This window comes from Pan troglodytes, chromosome 20 (genome assembly GCF_028858775.2).
Source record: "Pan troglodytes isolate AG18354 chromosome 20, NHGRI_mPanTro3-v2.0_pri, whole genome shotgun sequence".
Taxonomy (NCBI): Eukaryota; Metazoa; Chordata; class Mammalia; order Primates; family Hominidae; genus Pan; species Pan troglodytes.
The window spans coordinates 8496276-8511708 of NC_072418.2; the positions used below are offsets into that span (position 1 = coordinate 8496276).

General features: G+C 45.9%; 2 protein-coding genes across 39 annotated transcripts in view; one reads left to right on the forward strand and one right to left on the reverse strand.

Moving 5' to 3' along the window:
- The window catches only part of RFX2 (regulatory factor X2), a 208085-nt gene that overhangs the window by 149695 nt on the left and 42957 nt on the right, over window positions 1–15433 (reverse strand). For both annotated transcript variants that reach the window (XM_063801062.1, XM_063801059.1), the window contains exon 3: window positions 6961–7059. The gene's annotated coding sequence lies outside the window, so the exon portion shown is untranslated. The remainder of the gene's footprint in view (window positions 1–6960; window positions 7060–15433) is intronic.
- Window positions 1–15433, forward strand: part of ACSBG2 (acyl-CoA synthetase bubblegum family member 2) — an 83284-nt gene that overhangs the window by 31347 nt on the left and 36504 nt on the right. For 20 of the 37 annotated variants that reach the window (XM_063800177.1, XM_063800179.1, XM_063800178.1 and 17 more), the window contains 4 exon segments: window positions 253–350; window positions 6177–6406; window positions 10433–10521; window positions 14875–14995. In XM_063800177.1, coding sequence (XP_063656247.1) covers window positions 284–350; window positions 6177–6406; window positions 10433–10521; window positions 14875–14995 — 507 coding nt within the window. In that variant the 5' untranslated portion in view covers window positions 253–283. 37 annotated transcript variants of the gene reach the window in all.

Genomic DNA, 15433 nt, shown 5'->3' on the forward strand with positions numbered 1-15433 from the left:
ATAGACCCAGACTTTATATTCTAACAATTTAAGAGACTCTTCTGTAAACTCACAGATTGAATACCCTCTGGGTTTTACAAATGCTCTATTTTCTGGCATGCCAGCCACTCTCCTCTCCTCCCAGGCCCAGGACAGGCATGACCAATGGATCCTAGGATTCTAGGCAGACATGACCAGTGGATGGAAGAGTTGGCCTCATACCTACAGCCCCTTTGCCAATCCTGTTAAACTCCCTGCTTTTTTGCTTTGCAGTGTTGTGGAGCATGGTTTCTGCACACCTGGAATGACTGGAACCCCAAAGACTCAAGAAGGAGCTAAAGATCTTGAAGTAGACATGAATAAAACAGAAGGTATATTGCACTAAAGAGTACGTGGGAGAGAGAGTGGCACATTGATTCCACAAAGGCTCTTTGCAGAGGAGTCTGGATCTAGAAAGATGTAGCCATTCCTTGCCTGACCCTGCTGACCCCGACCCCCGACCCTTTTTTTTTAAGACAGGGTCTTGCTCTGTCACCCAGGCTGGAGTGCAGTGGTACAATCATAGCTCACTGCAGCCTTGACCTTCCAGGCTCAAGTGATCCTCCTGCCTCAGCCCTCCAAGTAGCTGGGACTACAGGTGCACACCACCATGCCCAGCTCTGTATATTTTTTGTAGAGACAGGGTTTCGCTATGCTCCCCAGGCTGGTCTTGAACTCCTGGGCTCTAGCAATCCTCCCACCTTGGCCTTCCAAAGTGCTGGAATTACAGGTGTGGGCCACCGTGCCCAGCCTGGGTCCTATTTTCTATTCTTGATAGGTTGTTGAGGTAGCAGGGCAAGTTGTTCACATAATTCAGAGCTCTGCTCTACTGGTGATGTAACACTGGGCAAGTCACTTGCTCTTTGGAGGCCTCATTTGCATATCTGAATGATGGGGGCATTGATAACAGCACCTCCCTGTCAGGTTGGTGAGCCCGAGTGGATAAAGTACCCAGGAATCATCCATGTAGATAGGGTGCGGATATGATCATAGTGATTTATTAACATTAGGCTATAATCATTTTACTGTCAGAGCTAAAGTCAAGGGACATGGTGACATCATAGACAGCTCTGATACCAGTGGGCTGGGGGAGGTCCCCAAACGCCGGTGGGACCTCGAACCCAGCCATTATCCAGGCTCTTGACATCATCGAGAGTGAATTCAAGAAACAAGTCAGAAAATAGTGAAAGTGGGCCGGGTGCGGTGGCTCACACCTGTAATCCCAGCACTGTGGGAGGCCGAGACGGGCGGATCACAAGGTCAGGAGATCGAGACCATCCTGACTAAGATGGTGAAACCCCGTCTCTACTAAAAAATACAAAAAATTAGGCAGGTGTGGTGGCGGGTGCCTATAGTCCCAGCTATTCAGGAGGCTGAGGCAGGAGAATGGCGTGAACCCGGGAGGTGGAGCTTGCAGTGAGCCGAGATCATGCCACTGCACTCCAGCCTGGGTGACAGAGCGAGACTCTGTCTCAAAAAAAAAAAAAAAATAGTGAAAGTACTGAGGTTTATGGCAAATAAAAGTACTTGCATTGCAAAGTACACATTCAAGGAGAGGGAGTGCAGGCGTACTTGAAAGATAGCATCACACACAAAGGAGTTTGGGGATGCTACCTTTATGGGTCCAAGGGGTGGAATATTCATCTAAATCCCTAGAAAACTGGCCGGGCACAGTTCACATCTGTAGTTTCAGCACTTTGGGAAGCTGAGGCGGGCAGATTGCTTGAGGCCAGGAATTCAAGACCAGCCTGGCCAACATGACAAAACCCTGTCTCTCTTAAAACTACAAAAATTAGCCAGGTGTGGTGGCACATGCCTGGAATATAGTGAGTCTCAACTTACTGCAACCTCTGCCTCCCAGGCTCAAGCGATTCTCATGCCTCGGCCACCCAAACAGCTGGCGTTACAGGCATGCACCACCGTGCCTGGCTAATTTTTTTTTTTTAACAAAGCGCCCCAAAGTGGGTGTCTGAAACAACAGAAATGTATTGTCTCACAATTCTGGAGGCCAGATTTCTGAGATGAAGGTGTGGGTAGTGATGTTGCAGTGAGCCAAGATCACACCACTGCATTCCAGCCTGGGCAACAGAGTGAGACTCTGTCTCAAAAAAACAAAAACAAAAACAAAAACAAACACCAGTCATTGGATTTAGGGATCACCCTAAATCCAAGATGATGCCATGATGTCATCTCAAGATCCTTCACTAAATCCACCTACAAAAACCCTGTTTCCAAATATGGTCACAGTCTGAAATTCTGGGTGGACATGAATTTTGGAGGTTCACCATGTAACCCACTACAGTCATTAAAATATCCCACCAGTGTCCAGGTGACACCTCCATGTTTTTGTCCAATTTAAAGCATCTCCACTCCCCCCTGCTTCAGGCTGGGGTCAGGAAGGCATGATAAGGTGCTCTTTGAGTTCCTAGATGCTCTTCTCCTCATCACCCCCATCTCCCCGGGTGGTTTCTTTGTGAGCTGGTGCTGACTCCCAGAGCCGATTAGCTCGGGAAAGTGGGGTTGAAGGGGGCCTGTATGAACTAGGCTTCCCTTGTTGTAAGTTGTTATGAGATTAATTGTGCATCTCCAATTCCTTTGTGGAAGTCCTAACCCCCAGGTGCTCAGAATGTAACCTTGTTTGGGAATAGGATCATTGAAGTAATTTGTTTTTTTTGGTTGTTGTTTGGTTTTGTTGTTGTTTTTTTGTTAGTTTGTTTGGTTTTTGAGATGGAGTCTCGCTCTGTCGCCCAGGCTGGAGTGCAGTGGTGCAATCTTGGCTCACTGCAATCTCCACTCCCGGGTTCAAGCGATTCTCCTGCCTCAGCCTCCAGAGTAGCTGGGACAACAGGCGCGTGCCACCACGCCTGGCTAATTTTTGTATTTTTAGTAGATACAGGGTTTCGCCATGTTAGCGAGGATGGTCTCGAACTTCTGATTTGAAGTGATCCACCTGCCTCGGCCTCCCAAAGTGCTGGAATTACAGGCACAAGCCACTGCACCCAGCCTACTGAAGTAATTAGTTAAAATGACGTCATGAGGTTAGGTCCAAATCCAATGTGACCAGTGTCTTTATAAAAGGAGGAAATAGAGACGAACCTGCACACACGGAGAATGTCATGTGAGGATCGAAGCAGAGTTTGCAGTGATGCACCTACAAGCCAAGGAATGTCAAGGATTGCCGGCAACCGCAGCTAGGAGAAAGTCATTGGTCAGATTCTCTCCCACAGCCTCAGAAGGAACCAGTGCTGCCTGCACCTTGATCTCAGACTTGTGGCCTCCAGAATTGTGAGACAATACATTTCTGTTGTTTCAGACACCCGGTCTGGGGCACTTTGTTATTGCAGTCCTAGCTAATTAATATATCAGTCATACCAGTGTCTGTTTTTTTTGTTGTTTTTTTCTTTTTCTTTTTTTTTCTTTGAGACAGAGTCTCACTCTGTCACCCAGGCTGGAGTGCAGTGGCACAATCTTGGCTCACTGCAACCTCTGCCTCCCGGGTTCAAGTGATTCTCCTGCCTCAACCTCCTGAGTAGCTGGAATTACAGGTGCCCTCCAACCACGCCTGACTAAATTTTGTATTTTTAATAGAGACGAGGTTTCACTATGTTGGCCAGGCTGGTCTCGAACTCCTGACCTCAAGTGATCTGCCGGCGTCGGCCTCCCAAAAGTGTTGGGATTACAGGCATGAACCAGCCTGCTGTCTGTTGATGACTATCTGAACATACATCTCCAGTCCTTGGGTCCTACTACCGGCCCCAAGCCAAGAGCCTTTAGAAGCCCATCTATGAGGCCCATGTCTAGTCAAGGGGAAAAAGTAGCATCCCGGCCGGGCGGGGTGGCTCACGCCTGTAATCCCAGCACTTTGGGAGGCCGAGGCAGGCGGATCACAAGGTGAGGAGATCGAGACCATCTTAGCCAACATGGTGAAACTCGTCTCTACTAAAAATACAAAAATTAGCTGGGTGTGGTGGTGCCCGCCTGTAATCCCAGCTACTTGAGAGGCTGAGGCAGGGGAATCACATGATCCCAGGAGGTGGAGGTTGCGGTGAGCTCGCATGATCCCAGGAGGCGGAGGCTGCAGTGAACTGAGATTGTGCCACTGCACTCCAGCCTGGAGATAGAGCAAGACTCCATCTCAAAAAAAAAAAAAAAAAAGTAGCATCCCATCATAGGTGGATGTGCAATTTCCTTCCAACACAGCTGCCTACTCTACCATTGCCATCTACCACCTCCCCAGTAGACCAGGTTCAGCTGAACAAACTCAAGGTTACACACCCAATTCTCCAAGAGGGTCTCTTGGACTTTCTCTCACTTGCCCGTTACTGGGTGGTAGTGAGAAACACACAACAAACCAACAACTGTCTCCAGAGGAAACCCTGTTCTCTTCTTTCTCAGTGTCAACCCTTACTCATCCCCAAAAGAAGTGACAGATACAGGACCCCAAAACTGGTTTTGAATTGGTCCCTTTGCTAGTTCCATTTGGCTGATCTGGGTGATGTCGCTGTGACAGGCAACCCCCTCAACAACCCCCTCAACAACCTCAATGGCTTAACACAACACAAGTGTGTTTCTTACTCATGTTGTGTGTCTGGCATTGGGGGAGAGGGGCTACTTCTTCACATTTGCTCCACCATTTTTGTGACAGGACAATGGACAATGGGGAATTATGCACCGGGTCTTAAATCTTCTCCCCATGAACGACACACATAACTCACTTCTTATGTTTCATTGGCCAAAGCATACATAGTCCACTGCATGTACATTTTACCTTTAAAAAAATCTCCGTAAATAATATTAAATATGTGACTCTTGTTAATGATTTACATGCAAGGGTGTTTAAGGGTAAATGGATGAATAGCTTTGGCTCACTTGGAAATGCATCAAAAAATCAGATGGGGCCGGGCGCGGTGGCTCATGCCTGTAATCCCGGCACTTTGGGAGGCCGAGGCAGGTGGATCACTTGACGTCAGGAGTTCGAGACCAGCCTGGGCTACATGGTGACACCCCATCTCTATTAAAAATACAAAAATTAGCCAGATGTGGTGGCGGGTGCCTGTAATCCCAGCTACTCGGCAGGTTGAGGCAGAAGAATCGCTTGAACGTGGGAGGTGTAGGTCGGGGTGAGCCAAGATCACGCCACTGCACTCCAGCCTGGGCAAAAGAGTGAGACTCCGTCTCAAAAAATAATAATAATAGGCCAGGTGCGGTGGCTCACGCCTGTAATCCCAGCACTTTGGGAGGCCAAGGCGGGCGGATCACCTGAAGTCGGGAGTTCGAGACCAGCCTGACCAACATGGAGAAACTCCGTCTCTACTAAAAATATATAATTAGCCAGGCGTGGTGGTGCATGCCTGTAATCCCAGCTACTTGGGAGGCTGAGGCAGGAAAATCGCTTGAACCCGGGAGGCGGAGGTTGCAGTGAGCCAAGATCGTGCCATTGTACTCCAACCTGGGCAAGAAAAGCAAAGCTCCGTCTCAAAAACAAAAACAAAACAAAACAAAATAATAATAAAAAAAAATAAGATGGGGCCAGGTGTGGTGGCTCATGCCTGTAATCCCAGCACTTTGAGAAACTGAGGGAGGAGGATTGTTTGAGCCCAGGAGTTTGAGATCAGCCTCGGAAACACAGTAGAACCCCATCTCTACAAAACATTAAAAAATAAATTAGCTAGGCATGGTGGTGTTCGCCTGTAGTTCCAGTTATTTGGGAGGCTAAGGTGGGAGGATGGCTTGAGCCTAGGAGGTCAAGGTTGCAGTGAGCTGTGATTGTGCCAGTGCACTCCAGCCTGCTGACAGAGCAAGACCGTGTCTCCAGAAAAAAAGAAAGAAAGAAAAAAAAATGGACATAACAAAGACAGCAGGATAGATGTGTGATAAAATATGGTAAAACGCTAGCAGTTGTAGAATCTAGGTGTTGGATAAGAAAGTATTTGGTATACAATCCTTTTGACTTATTAAAATTTGGCGGGGCGGGGAATGAAAAAATAAATAAAGAGAAAGGAAGCTTGTCTTGCCAGTGTTGACCACATAACTTCACCCTAGAAGGGGATTAATTCAACTCTCAGCACCTTAGGTCCAAAAAGACACCAACCGCCCCCCGTCCGAAGTTATTAAATAAATAAAAACATTTGCCACCCAACTCTGGTGACTATTTGCAGTTACTCCCAGGCTGTGGACCACCTGTCGAGATGGAGAAGTCCTTCTGAGGCTATCCAAACACGGACCAGGCCATGAGACCCCGATGACCATCCCTGAATTTTTTCGAGAGTCAGTCAACCGATTTGGAACTTATCCAGCCCTCGCATCCAAGAATGGCAAAAAGTGGGAAATTCTGAATTTCAACCAGTACTACGAGGCTTGTCGGAAGGCTGCCAAATCCTTGATCAAGGTAAGATTCATTCATTCATTCTCCTTTGTTCAACCATTCATTCTGAATAGGTAACACACATACATACATGTGGTACAAAATTCACAAGGCACCAAAAGATACAAAGGTTAATTGGCGAAAATATCCCTCTGATTCATGAGCCTCAGCCACCCAGTTCCTCTCTGTGGAAGCGGCCACCATTGTCAGTTTTTTGTGTGTCCTTTTGGGAAATAAATTATGTATAAATATAAAATGCAATTTTTATATATGCAAATTTTTACACATAAAATAGCCTACTACACCCATGGTTCTGCATCTTGCATCTGTCCCTAACATACTATCTCTATGTTTTTCTTAGTTGCTGCTGCATAACAAATTATCCCAAAATAGAGTGACTTGAAATGACAAACATTTATCATCTCACAGTTTCTGTGGATTGAGAATTTAGGAGCTACTTTGAAGTTGGGTGGTTCTGGCTCCAGGTCTCTCATGAGGTTGCAGCCAAGCTATCAGCTGGGGCTATCTCATCTGAAGGCTCAACTGGGGCTGGAGGCTTCACTTCCAAGCTTACTTACCTAGACGACTGGTTGTTGGCAGGAAGTCTCAGCTCCTCATTCCATGGCCTTCTCCACAGAATTGCTTGAGTGTCTTCACGGCATGGTTGCCAGTCACCCCTAGAATGAATGAAGCAAAAGAAAGAGGGAACAAGGCTGGGGTCAGTGGCTCATGTCTGTAATCTTAGTGCTTTGGGACATCGAGGCAGGAGGATCACTGAGCCCAGGAGTTCAAGACCAGCCTGGGTAACATAGTGAGACCCCAGTCTCAACGAAAAATTTAAAAAGTAGCCAGATGCAGTGGCACATGCCTGTAGTCCCAGCTATCAGGAGGCTGAGGTGGGAGGATCACTTGAGCCTCGGAGGTCGAGGCTGCAATGACCTGTGATTGCACCATTGCACTCTAGCTGGGCAACAGAGTGAGATGGTGTCATAAAGAAAAAAAAAAAAAAAAAGAGAGAACCATGTGCTTGGGCTGGGTTTCTTCTTGGTGGCCCCACCTTCATACTATGTTGCTGTGGCTAGTTCATCTCTCCTGAAAGATGGTCTCCTTTAGCCATGTTCTTAGTTCCTTGGAGTTAAAGGTCCCCCTCCTCCCGTAAATCTTGGACACCTGACTGAGCACGGTGGCTCATGCCTGTAATCCCAGCACTTTGGGAGGCCAAGGTGGGCGGATCAAGATCAAGAGGTCAAGAGTTTGAGACCAGCCTGGCCCACATGGTGAAACCCCATCTACACTAAAAATACAAAAATTAGCCAGGTGTGGTGGTGCACACCTGTAATCCCAGCTACTCAGGAAGCTGAGGCAGGAGAATCGCTTGAACCCGGGAGGCAGAGGTTGCAGTGAGCCGAGATTGTGCCACTGCACTCCAGCCTGGGTGAAACTCCATCTCAAAAAACAAACAAACAAACAAACAAAACTTGAAGACCGAAGTAGAAACAAAACCAAAAATAAAAACAAACAAAACTACTTGGAGACCCAAGTAGAAATTAGTCGGTGTAACTAGGCATTAATAAAAACACACTCTGTCCACAATAAAGCCAGCCTTTTGGTTACTGAAATACTTGGCATCTCATTCTGAAGGACCAGCAGGCAAATGCCTTCCAAATGGTTCCTTTTCCCCCAAGAACAGCAGATCATTGCCAGCCGTGATCCCGTATGACTAAAAGAGCCAACAACGTTGGTTGGCAGTACCCAGAACAAAGAGGGAGTTTTCCCCTAAGGATGCTCACTTTTGTTTCTGAGTTTCCTGGTTCATTCTCACCCACATTCAGAACAAGTCTGTACCTTTACATGTGCAACTTTTTTTTTTTTTTTAGACAGAGTCTCACTCCGTTGCCCAGGCTGGAGTGCAGTGGCATGATCTTGGCTCACTGCAGCCTCAGCCTCCAGGTTCAAGCAATTCTCCTGCCTCAGCTTCCCAAGTAGCTGGGACTACAGGCACGTGCTGCCACACCCGGCTAATTTTTTGTATGTTTAGTAGAGACGGGGTTTCACTTTGTGGGCCAGGCTGGTCTCGAACTTCTGACCTGAAGAGATCCACGTGCCTTGGCCTCCCAAAGTGCTGGGATTACAGGTGTGAGCCACCACACCTGGCCTCAAGAGATCCACCCACCTCGGCCTCCCAAAGTGGTGGGATTACAGGCGTGAGCCACCATACCTGGCCTCAAGAGATCCACCTACCTCGGCCTCCCAAAGTGCTGGGATTACAGGCGTGAGCCACCACGCCTGTAATTTTTTTAAAAATTAGACTCAGTGGAGCAGGCCCATAGTCCCAGCTACTCGGGAGGGTGAGGCGGGAGGATTGCTGGAGCCTGGGAAGTTGAAGCTGCAGTGAGCTATGATCACCCACTGCACTCCAGCCTGGGTGACAGAGCGAGACAAAAAATAATAATAATAAAATAAAATAAAATAAAATAAATTCACACCTTTCAATATAGCTATTCTTTAAAAAATAGCAAAACACAACACGTGTTGGGGAGGATATGGAGAAGCTGGAATCCTTGTGCAGTGCTGGTGGAAATGTAAAATGGTGCCGCCACCGTGGAAAAGTCTGGCGATTTCTAAAAAAAGAAAAAATGTAAACAGAGAATTGCCATATGATTCAGCAATCTCACTCCTGGATATTTAACAACAAAAAAAGGAAAGCCAGAGACGTGAAGAGTTATTTGTAGACTCAGGGTCATAGAGGCGTTATTCACAAGAGACAGAGGGTGGAAGCAGCCCGTGTGTCCATCAGTGGAAGAATGGATAAACACGATGTGGTCCGCCCATACAAGGGAATATGATTCAGCCACAAAAAGGAAGGAAATTCTGACACACGCTACAACGTGGATGAATCTTGAGGACATCATACTTGGTGAAATAAGCCAGACACAAAAGGGCAAATCCTGTATGGTTTCTTTCCTAGCAGGTCCCTAGAGTCGTTAGACTCATAGAGACAGAAAGTAGAATGGGAGGTGCCAGGGGCTGGGGAAGGGGATAGAGAGTGAGTGTTTTATACAGAGAGTTTCAGTTTAGAAAGAGGAGAAAGTTCTAGAGATGAACAGTGGTGACGGTTGTACAACCATGTGGATGTGTTTAATGCCACTAAACTACACTCTTAAAAATGGTCAAAACGGGCTGGGTGTGGTGGATTACAGGCGTGAGCACTTTGGGAGGCCGAGGCGGGAGGATTGCTTGAGGTCAGGGGTTCGAGACCAGCCTGGCCAACATGGTGAAACGCTGACTCTACTAAAAAAACAAAAATTAGCCAGGCGTGGTGGCGCGTGTCTGTAATTCCAGCTACTTCGGAGGCTGAGGCAGGAGAATCGCTTGAACCCAGGAGACGGAGGTTGCAGTGAGCCGAGATCGCACTGCTGGACTCCAGCCTTGGCAACAGAGTGAGACTCTGTCTCAAAAAAAAAAAAAAAAAAAGAAAATGGTAAAATTCATGTTATAGATATTTTACCACAATAAATGAAACAAAACATAAAAATAAAAATAATAAATGGTGTGTTATGTAGAGGGAGGTAAACAAACCTCCCGTAGTCATAAAAATTAAAAATATTACACCTCAGATTTTAGGCTCAATGCTGTCTCCCACCCCGTGTGGCTACTTTTGTTTTGTTTTGAAACAGGGTCTCAATCTGTTGCCCAGGATGGAGTGCAGTGGTGCAATCATAGCTCACTGCAGCCTCAAACTCTAGGGCTCAAGTGATCCTCCTGCCTCAGCTACCCAAGTAGCTGGGACGACAAGTGTGTACCACCATGCCCGGCGAACTTTTCCACTTTTTTGTAAAGACAGGGGTCTCACTGTGTTGCCCAGGCTGGTCTCGAACTTCCGGCCTCAAGCAATTCTCCCACCTCAACCTCCCAAAGTGCTAGGATTACAGGCGTGAGCCACTGCGCCTGGCCTCCATGTGACTACCTTTGATTCTGTCGTCACATATCCTAATGATATAATATCTCTGTGTTTATGTTTTGTTTTTCTGTTTGTTTTTTCCTTCCCAGCTGGGTTTGGAGCGTTTCCACGGAGTTGGTATCCTGGGGTTTAACTCTGCAGAGTGGTTTATCACTGCTGTTGGTGCCATCCTAGCCGGGTAAGGTCATTGGCTTGGTTCATGGTGAGGGTTAAGGAGCCGCTACCCTGGGCCTGGGACCCCTGGGCTTGTTCAGTGTGAGATGCAAACAGGATTTTTGGATGAACGCCCTAGTTAGCAGGCAGGATAGATGCACGAACAAATCATTCTGATCACAGGTCATACGCAATAACACCCATTAGACTAGCAGTCTCAGACCTCTCGATTTTCTTCAGCTGAAGAACTTTTTGCAGACAAAATAATAATCACAGATAGCATTTAGAGGTTTCTGATTATGTGCAGAAGCATTGTGCTCCACGTGTATGATCCTGTAAAACCTCACGACAGCAATGTGAAGTGGGTCCTATCATCCCCTATCTACAGATGAGGAAACTGAGGCTCACACAGCCAGTGGGCAGCCTTGAAGTCTTGGGCTCATGCGATCCTCCCAACTCGGCCTCCAGGGTAACTGGGACTATGAGCACACACCACCACACCCAGATAATTTTTTTTTTTTTTTTGTAGAGATGGTTTCTTGCTATGTTGCCCAGGCTGTAATCGTGAAAAAAACAAAAGTAAAAATAAAATACTGATTTCTTCTTGAGCTTGTAATTCTACCTTTGGGAGTTTTACTTAAAGAAACAAAACCAAAACATGAATATATTTTGGCTTATGCACAAAGATACTTCTTGGAAGTGTTATTAGTGATGGCAAAAAGTCGGGGACAACCTAAGTGTCCCACAGCTGTGGATTAAACCATGAGATGCCTTCTGGATGGGATTCTCGGTAATATTTTGAAATGATGGCTCTGAAGAGCACATTTTAAGCATTTTTGATGTCAGAGGTGACAAAGCAGGTATCAAAATCTTTATACACTGTATGGTTACAACTATGCTTAAAATTTAAATATCAGGCCGGGCGCGGTAGCTCACGCCTGTAATCCCAGCACTGTGGGAGGCCAAGGCAGGCGGATCACAAGGTCAGGAGATCCAGACCATCCTGGCTAACACGGTGAAACCCCATCTCTACTAAAAATACCAAAAAATCAGCCAGGTGTGGTGGCGGGTGCCTGTAGTCCCAGCTACGCGGGAGGCTGAGGCAGGAGAATGGCGTGAACCCAGGAGGCCGAGCCTGCAGTGAGCCGAGATCGCGCCACTGCACTCCAGCCTAGGCGACAGAGCGAGACTCCATCTCAAAAAAACAAAACAAAACAAAAAAATTTAAAATACCAACCATTAATATACCAATTATTGCTGGTCACTCTTACCTATATGATATCATTGACTGCTCATGGTAGCCCTTTGAGGTAGGTGCCATCATGATCCCAAGTAATAATGATGGTGACGATAATCTGGGACCAATAGAGGTTAAGTGTCTTCCCCAGAATCATGCTGTGGTTGGATAAAGACCCTGAGATCTGAACTCGTTTGTTCGACTCAAGATTAATAATAACAACAGCAAACAACAACAGCAGCAGCAGCCATGGCCATGACAAAATTGAGCGGCTGGGCACAGTGACTCATGCCTGTAATCCCAGCACTTTGGGAGGCTGAGATGGGAAGACTGCCTTAGCCCAAGAGTTCAAGACCAGCCTGGGCAACATCGCAAGATTCTGTCTCTAAAAAATAAAATAAAAGTGTTTTTAAAATTAGCCAGGCGTGGTGGTGTGTGCCTGTAGTCCCAACTACTTGGGAGGCAGAGGTGGGAGGATGGCTTCAGCCCAAGAAGTTGAGACTGCAGTGAATTATGATCATACCACTGCACTCCAGCCTGGGCAACAGAGTGAGACCCTGTCTGGAAAATAAAAGTAAAGAAAAGAAAAGAAAAGGAAAAGAAAAAAGAAAAGAAGGAAAAGAAAAAAGAAAAGAAAAGAAGGAAGGAAGGAAAAGAAAAGAGAAAAGAGAGAGAAAAAAATTGAGGGTGGTGACTAGAAATAAATATTAACATTAGTTATATCTCATCATCGAGACTAACACCACCCTAATATGTTATATTCTATTTTCCAAATTTTTATGAGCATATACTACCCCTATCTTACAGTGAGTTGAAATATATATATATTTTGAGGCCGAGTGCAGTGGCTCATGCCTGTAATTCCAACACTTTGGGAGTGGAACACCTGAGGTCGGGAGTTTGAGACCAGCCTGACCAACATGTAGAAACTCTATCTCTACTAAAAAAAAAACACACACAAAATTAGCCAGGCGTAGTGGCACATGCCTGTAATCCCAGCTACTTGGAGGGCTGAGGCAGGAGAATCGCTTGAACCCGGGACGCAGAGGTTGCAGTGAGCTGAGATCATGCCATTGCACTCCAGCTTGGGCAACAAGAGCAAAACTCCATCTCAAAAAGAGAGAGAGAGAGAGAGAATTATTATTATATATCTAAAATATATAATACATATAATAAATAATATATAATACATATAATAATATATAATATATTATATTATCTATATAGAGAGAGGTGGAGTCTCACTCTGTTGCCCAGGCTGCAGTGCAGTGGTGTGATCTTGGCTCACTGCAACATCTGCCTCCCGGGTTCAAGTGATTCTCCTGCCTCAGCCTCCCAAGTAGCTGGGACTACAGGCGTGCGCCACCATGGCTGGCTAAATTTTTTATTTTTGGTAAAGATGGGATTTCTCCATGTTGGCCAGGCTGGTCTCAAACTCCTGACCTCAGGTAATCCACCTGCCTCAGCCTCCCAAAGTGCTGGGATTACAGGTGTGAGCCACTGTGCCCAGCCCAGAATAAATTTTAATGAAGAGATCTGTCCCCATTTTAGGACTGAATGGTAAGACAGTGTCATGCAGTGATTGGGCTCTGGTGCCACATCAGACCCAAATTCAAATCTTGGGTTGTCTGCTATTTTGTATTCTGTATGAATGAGCAGGAAAGCACACATCTCCATGCCTCACAGGGCTGTTATAAAGATTCAATAAGAGGATGCTTCATAAACCCTTAGCACAGTGCTTAGCAAATAGTATGTGCTTAAGAATGGTGATGAGAGTAACCATCTCAAATAATTATAGTGTGCCTCATTCCCTGCCATATTAAAAGCACAACAACTAGATCAACAGAGCAGAGAGCCCAGAAATAGCTCCATGCATACATGGTCACTGGCTTCCAACAAAGGCAGCAGAGTAGTCCAGTGGTGCTGGACCAACTGGATATTTGTATGGAAAAATAAATCAGCCCTGATCCCTACCTCACATCATATGCAAAAATTAAATTGAGATGGATTACAGACTAAATCATGCAAGTTAAATTCTAAAGCTTCTAGAAAAAGAAAAGCACGGAATGGTTTCACAACCTGGGGGTAGTCAAAGATTTCTTAGACGGGACACAGAGAGCAAAAAGCATAAGAGAAAAAGTTGCCAAATAGGACTTTATTAGCATTAAAAACTTCTGCTTATTAAAAGACACCAACAAGATGAACAGTTGTCGAACATGGTGGCCCACGCCTGGAATCCCAGCACTTTGGGAGGCAGGGGTGGGTGGGTCACTGGAGTCCAGGAGTTTGAGACCAGCCTGGGCAACATGGTGAAATACCTTCTCTACAAAAAATACAAAAATTAGCCAGGTGTGGTGGTACATACCTGTAATCCCAGCTACTCAGGAGGCTGAGGCATGAGAATTGCTTGAATCCAGGAGGTTGAGGTTGCAGTGAGCTGAGATTGCACCACTGCAGGCCAGCCTGGGTGACCGAGCTAGACCCCATCTCAAAAAAAAAAAAAAAAAAAAAAAAAAAAATGGTGAACAGGCAAACTGCATACTTGGAGAAAATATTCTTAAAACTCGAATTTCTAACAAAGGACTGGTATCTAAGATAGATAAAGAAATTCTGTAACTCAGTAATAAAAAGGCAAAAAAAAAAAAAATTGAAAGGGGCAAAAGATTTCAACAGAAATGCCACAAAGGAAAGTAGCCAAAAGGCACATGTAAAGATGCTCAATGTCATTATCCATTGGGAAATGCAAATTAAAAGCAAAAGAGGATGCACCCTGCAAGAACAAAAGGCTGTGAATGATGGGAACAGAGGCTGAGTCAGGAGTTCAGATCCTAGGTCTAACACCTACTTGCTGTGTAATCTTGAGTGACTTCACTGCTGGGCCCCTGTTTTTCTCATCTATAAAATGGGGTGTTCTAAGTGTTCCATGACCTGTTGTCATAGTGACATCATAGGAGCTGTCACTTATCATCATTGTCATTTTTGTTGTCTTCATCATTGTTAAGTTGGGGAGGAAGGGAAGCTGGTGCTGTGGCTGCAAACTTAAGAACTTGCCTGCAAACCTTTCCTCTCTTTTGACCTTCCAGACCATTCTGCCTTTAAGGTGTGTGTGGATGCACACACGAATGTGTTTTCTTTTCCCAGGGGTCTTTGTGTTGGTATTTATGCCACCAACTCTGCTGAGGCTTGTCAATATGTCATCACTCATGCCAAAGTGAACATCTTGCTGGTTGAGAATGATCAACAGTTACAGAAAATCCTTTCGGTAAACCCCTACCCAGCACTGCCTGCCAAAGTCACCCAGGGGTACCTCAGGGCTCTGGGCAGGTGTTCTTTTTTACCCAGGTAAATTCTAATGATAAGATAGGGCCATGCATCCGTTCAGCGAGTCCTCCATGACCTCATTAGTATATGTGGTGAAGCTATTTTTGGAGAAGCAGACTGAAATAGAGGAGTTTGATTTCCAATTCATATTAACTTAGTTTAATACTCAGCCTCCATTTTTTTTTTTTTTTTTTTTCGAGACAGGGTCTCACTCTGTCTCCAGGCTGGAGTGCAATGTCGTGATTGTAGCTCACTGTAGCCTTGAACTCCTGGTCTCAACTGATCCTTCTGCCTCAGTCCTCCAAGTAGCTGGGACTACGAGCGTGTACCACCATGTCAGGCTAACTTTTTTTTTCCGAGACAGAGTCTCGCTCTGTCG